We start from the raw sequence: 5,231 nt of genomic DNA, 5'->3' as shown, positions 1-5,231 counted from the left end.
AAGCTTTGGAAAATGGTTCACAAAAAAAAAATAGGCACGAAAAATCACGTTTTTTTTGTTTAAACTGCATTTTGGGATAATAAATAAATTTTTTGAGGAATTCCATTGGCACCCTCGGAAAGAAGAGATCTTAAGCAATAAAAATATATGTGTCTCAATTTTTTCTAGTGTCGAATAGTCTTAGTTATTGGCCGTTGAAAAGCAGTGTCCCGGTAGTGGCGTTTTGGCCGTTTAAGGGTTAAAATGGTGAATCTGTAACTAGAATTATTGAATTTTAAATAAACAACCAAATTAATTTTCAACTAAAATGATGATTCTTCAACTGAGATGATATATTTTCACCCAAGAAATTAATTTTCATCCAATAAAATTAATTTTTAACCAAAAAGGCAAATTAAAAAAAAACAATAGTTAAATTTTGAGTCAGATAACATTTTCGTAGAATTTTTGAGTCAATTTTCAACCGAAAATGTAATAGTTAAATATCCAGCTAAAAATTTATTTTTAACTAAGAAATTTAACACAATATTTTAATATTTAAGCAAAGAAATAAATTTTTAACTAAAATGATAAATCTTTACCACAAAAAAAATATTTTCAACTAAATAGGTTAATTTCTAACCAAAAAGATAAACTTTAATTGAAGAAGATTATTTTTTCAACAAAAATACCATTTTACACCAAAATACATCAATTTCCAACGCAAATGTTGAATTTTCAACTAAAAACTATCAATTTTTTCGAAGAAATTAGAATCTTCAATCTGAAAGGACGAATTTCCTATCCATAAAGAAGAATGTTCAATAAAACAGTTATATTTCTAATAATATGGCTGAACTTGCAATAAAAAATATTTAATTGATATTTCAACCCAGAAATGATTTTAATTTTAAACCAAAAACACTCGAATTTAACCAAAAACTTCGAAAATCTTCGAAATCTTCTTTCGAAAAGATTTTGAAATCGTTTAAAATGTTCGACATGTTTTGAAATCTTTTACATCTGTTGTACTACACCTTGTTTAAAATATTTAAATTCTTAAAATCTTTTAAAAGTTTTAAAATCATTTTGTAATATTCGAAATCTTTAAAATCACCTCTACACGCCTTTTTCAAATCCTTGAATCCTTTTCAAGTCATTGAAATCCGTGAATTCTTTTCGGAATGTTAAAAGCTTTGAAATATTTTGAAATCTTTAAGATTATTTTGTAACTTTTTGAAATATAGTTTATACTCAAAAACCGAGTGGTGAACCACTCGAACTACTTTAAAAGCAAAAAAAAAACAAACATTCAAATTCAAGGTTCTCGTGAGACCTTGAAGGAGATCTCCAGGTTTTCAAGGTTTAAAAAAAATTCAAGGAGAATACCAGGGTTTGCCAAAATTAATCATTTTTTTATTTTTCCAGATTTTGTCAAAAAAGGATGGAAGCCCCTGATTCGATTTTTGAAACGCCTCTATGGACCAATCGACAGAGCAGAAAATCTCTTCCTAAAAATGAAAAACCTATCATTGATGATGAATCAGATAGTATTTTTTATTCTGGCCGACAAAGTCCTCGTTCCTCAAGAAAAAATGACTTGTTTATACACTCTGATGTTTTATAACGTGATTGCCTACTGCGTTAGTTACATTAAAGAGCTGATTGAAAAAGAGGATTGGTCACCTTACGTTACTCTGACTGAAAGATCACAAATAAAACATCTCGCAATGTCTGCCACCAAAATAGTTTTGGAATGGACCAAAGCAGTCACTTTTGTTGTTACAATCACATTTATGCTTCTCGTTTTTGGCCTGGAACAGGGGCTCGAAAATTATAAGTTAGTACCTGCATTTAATCTATTTTCAATTTATTTAAAAGAATTTTTTTGGCTCTCTTCTCGGTAATGGTTTTGTTGTATATTTACAAATTTTTCCTATTTAGATTAAAGCAGCACTAATAAATTAATCTAATTAGTAAAGGGAAGTTTTTTCAAATAAGTTTGAATTTTTGGAACATTTATTGAAATAACTATTTGAATTTTCGCGGGAAAATCTGATTGGTTCAGCGGATCGCCGGAAGTACATTAGTTCGAGTAACGCGGTTGTCCGATTGATGGGTGAATTAACATGTCCGCTAGCAGTGAGGGAAAAATGAGGGATTTTGAACAATAAATGGTAAAAGTCAGTCACACTTTTAGTCACTTTTTTCTCAAAGTTTCAATTGCCAGGATTTCAGAAAATAATATATGATTTTATATAATTTCACAGGTTTTTATAATATTTAAATGGATTTCAAAGAATTTTTTTACAAAATTGACGGCTTCCAAATATTTCAAGGTATTTCTAAAGATTTTAAAGAGTTTTTAACATTTTAGAATATTTTAAAAGATTCCAAGTAATTTTTAATTAATTTCATATAATTTTAAAGATTTTCCGGTATTTTTAAAAATTCTAATCAGTTTTCAAAAAATATCAAAAATTTCAAAAGATTTCAAAAGGTTTGAAATATTTAAGGGCGTTTTTAATATGTTAGCGAATTTTTAAGAGCTTTTCAAAGCCTGAAGGGATTTCTAAGGATTCAAAGGATTTTAAATTTTTTAGGAATTTAAAAAAATTCCAAGGAATTTGGCATTGATTTCAGTTAATTAAAAATATTTCAAATATTTTGGTATATTTCAAGAGACTCCAAGGAATTTTCAATTGATTTCTATAATTTTAAGGGATTTCAAAGAATTTAAAAGATTGCAGGGCATTTTTTTAAATTCTAATGAGTTTTCAAGGACTTTAAAAGATTTCAAGGGATTTCAATAGATTTTAAAGGACTTGAAATATTTTAGGAAATTTTAAAAGATTCAAAGGATTTTTAAATTTATTTTTTTAATTTATTTTTTAAATTTATTTTTTAAATTTTGTAGTATTTTAGGGTATTTGAAAGAATCATAGGGTTTGATTGGATATCTAAATACTAAAGGAAAATTGTTTCAAATAAGTTTGAACTTTTTTTAATGTTTAAAAAGTATACTTTTTGAATTTGTTCGGGAAAATCAAATTTTATTATAAATACTTTTTTGCCCTCAAATTTTCAATTTATTTCAATGATTTGAAAAAACTAAAAAGATTTTATAGAACTTTTTATAGATTTCAGGGGATTCCAAAAGATTTAAAAGGATTTCAAAGGATTTGAAATCTTTCTGGGGTATTGTAATAAATATTTAAAAAATTATTTTAAGATTATTTTGGCTTCAAAATTCAAAAAATGGTTTAAAAAATCAAATATCTAGGGAAAATTAGTTTGATTGCAAATTTCGGCTTTTTTGTAGAAAAAATTGTTTAAATTTAAAAAATTGTTTAAATTTAAAAATTTGTTTAAAATTCAAGTTTTTTGTTGAAAATTGAACTATTTAGTCAAAAATGTACTTTTTTTTAAAAGCCCTATTTTTCGTTGAATTATAACGGTTTTTCTTTGAATATTCGTATTTTCTGAAGAAAATGAATCTTCTGGATCAGCAATTAACATTTTGGTTGAAAATTATACCATTTGGTTAAAAATTCATCAGTTTTGTTAAAAATTCATCTTTTTTGTTAAAAATTAAACTATTTTGTTAAAAATTTATCTTTTTGGTTGAAAATTAAACTGTTTTGTTAAAAATTCATCTTCTGGGTTGAAAATATAACAATTTTTTTTATAGAAAATCACTGTTTTTCGCTTAAATATTTAAAAATATGATTGACAAATCATATATTATGTTTAAAAATTAGTCATTTTAGTTGAAAATTCATCTTCTTGCTTGAAAATTCGTTTTTTCGGTAGAAAATGAATTTTTTTAATAAAAAATTTATCTTTTTGGTGGAAAATTATGTTATAATTTGAATTTAATATTAGTACATACATTAGTTTCATTTAAAAGAATTTATTCTCCCATTTTCGAAAAAAACCTCTTAATTTTCTCTGCTTTTATATTATTTTGATCTGTGAAGCTGTGCATTTCTTCTAAAGCGTCTTGTTTTTAAATGTCTTGAATTTAAATTTACGGGTCTTGAAAAATTAATCTAAATCTCTTAAAAAAGGGAGAAACGGGTGAAAATTGGGTGAAAATCACCAATTTTAAGGGCGTCATTTTTAACGTCAACTAAAATTATAAATATTCAATTGAAATACTTGCATTTTTAACCAAAAAATGGATTTTTATACAATAAGATTAATTTTCAAATATAAAAATTAATTTTCTACCAAAAAATACAACTTTTCAACAAAATACATTAATTGTAACAGAATAGTTGAATTTGCAATCAAAGGAGACAAATTTTCATCCTCATTGTTGAATTTGGAATTTGGAAGAAATAAATTTTCAACAGAAAATGAAATAGTTACATTTTTAGTAAATGAAAAATTGTCATCTGAACTGATTAGTTTTCAACTAAAATGATGAATCTTCAAATAAAATAGTTGAGCTTTCAATCAATAAATGTTTACTTAAAAATATAAATTATCTACTAAAATTTAAATAATTAGATTTTAAGTTAAAAAAATCAATGTTCAACCAAAAATACGAATATTCACCTAAAAAAGAACATTTTTTAACAAAAAATTGAATAATTAAATTTTCAGTCAAAAAATGAATGTTCAACCAAAAATATAAAATTGTAACACAATTTATGGAATATTCAACTAGAATAGTATTTTTATTTTTAGTTTAAGAAAAAAAAACTTCAACAAAAAAGAAACAAATTTTGCAATAATTTATTTTTTAACTTTTAAGAAAAAATAATTTTTTACCAAAAATTCGATTTTCCACCAAAAAGGTCGTTTGAAAAAAATCAAATACGTGAATTTTCAATGACATAAATTAATTTGCAATTCAAAAATACAAATTTACATCCAAATTGTTAAATTTTGAACTAGAAAAGGTCCATTTTTAACACAAGTGGAATGGTTAGATTTTCAGTTGAAAAAATAAACTTCCAACCAATTTCATCAATTTTAAACTAAATTGATGAATCTTAAATTGGAGTAATTGAATTCGTTACCTAAAATAGATGATTTTTCAGCCAATGAGATTAATTTTTTACACAAAATTTTATTTTTTAAAAAGTAAATTTATTTCTGACGTGAAAGATGAACTTTCGACTAAAATTATGGATAGATTTTTACCCTTAAACGGCCAAAACGCCACTACCGGTACACTGCTTTTCAACGGCCAATAACTAAGACTATTCGACACTAGAAAAAATTGAGACACATATATTTTT

General features: G+C 24.8%; 1 protein-coding gene across 1 annotated transcript in view; it reads left to right on the top strand.

Moving 5' to 3' along the window:
• LOC117172289 (E3 ubiquitin-protein ligase AMFR-like) overlaps positions 1 to 5,231 on the top strand; it is a 26,834-nt gene that overhangs the window by 14,145 nt on the left and 7,458 nt on the right. The window contains exon 3 of the mRNA XM_033360046.1: positions 1,408 to 1,819. Within this exon, the coding sequence (XP_033215937.1) occupies positions 1,408 to 1,819 (412 nt within the window). The remainder of the gene's footprint in view (positions 1 to 1,407; positions 1,820 to 5,231) is intronic.

The sequence above is a fragment of the Belonocnema kinseyi genome, chromosome 5 (genome assembly GCF_010883055.1).
Source record: "Belonocnema kinseyi isolate 2016_QV_RU_SX_M_011 chromosome 5, B_treatae_v1, whole genome shotgun sequence".
Taxonomy (NCBI): domain Eukaryota; kingdom Metazoa; phylum Arthropoda; class Insecta; order Hymenoptera; family Cynipidae; genus Belonocnema; species Belonocnema kinseyi.
The sequence above is the reverse complement of the archived record's forward strand: the minus strand, read 5'-3'. Positions and strand labels throughout refer to the sequence as shown.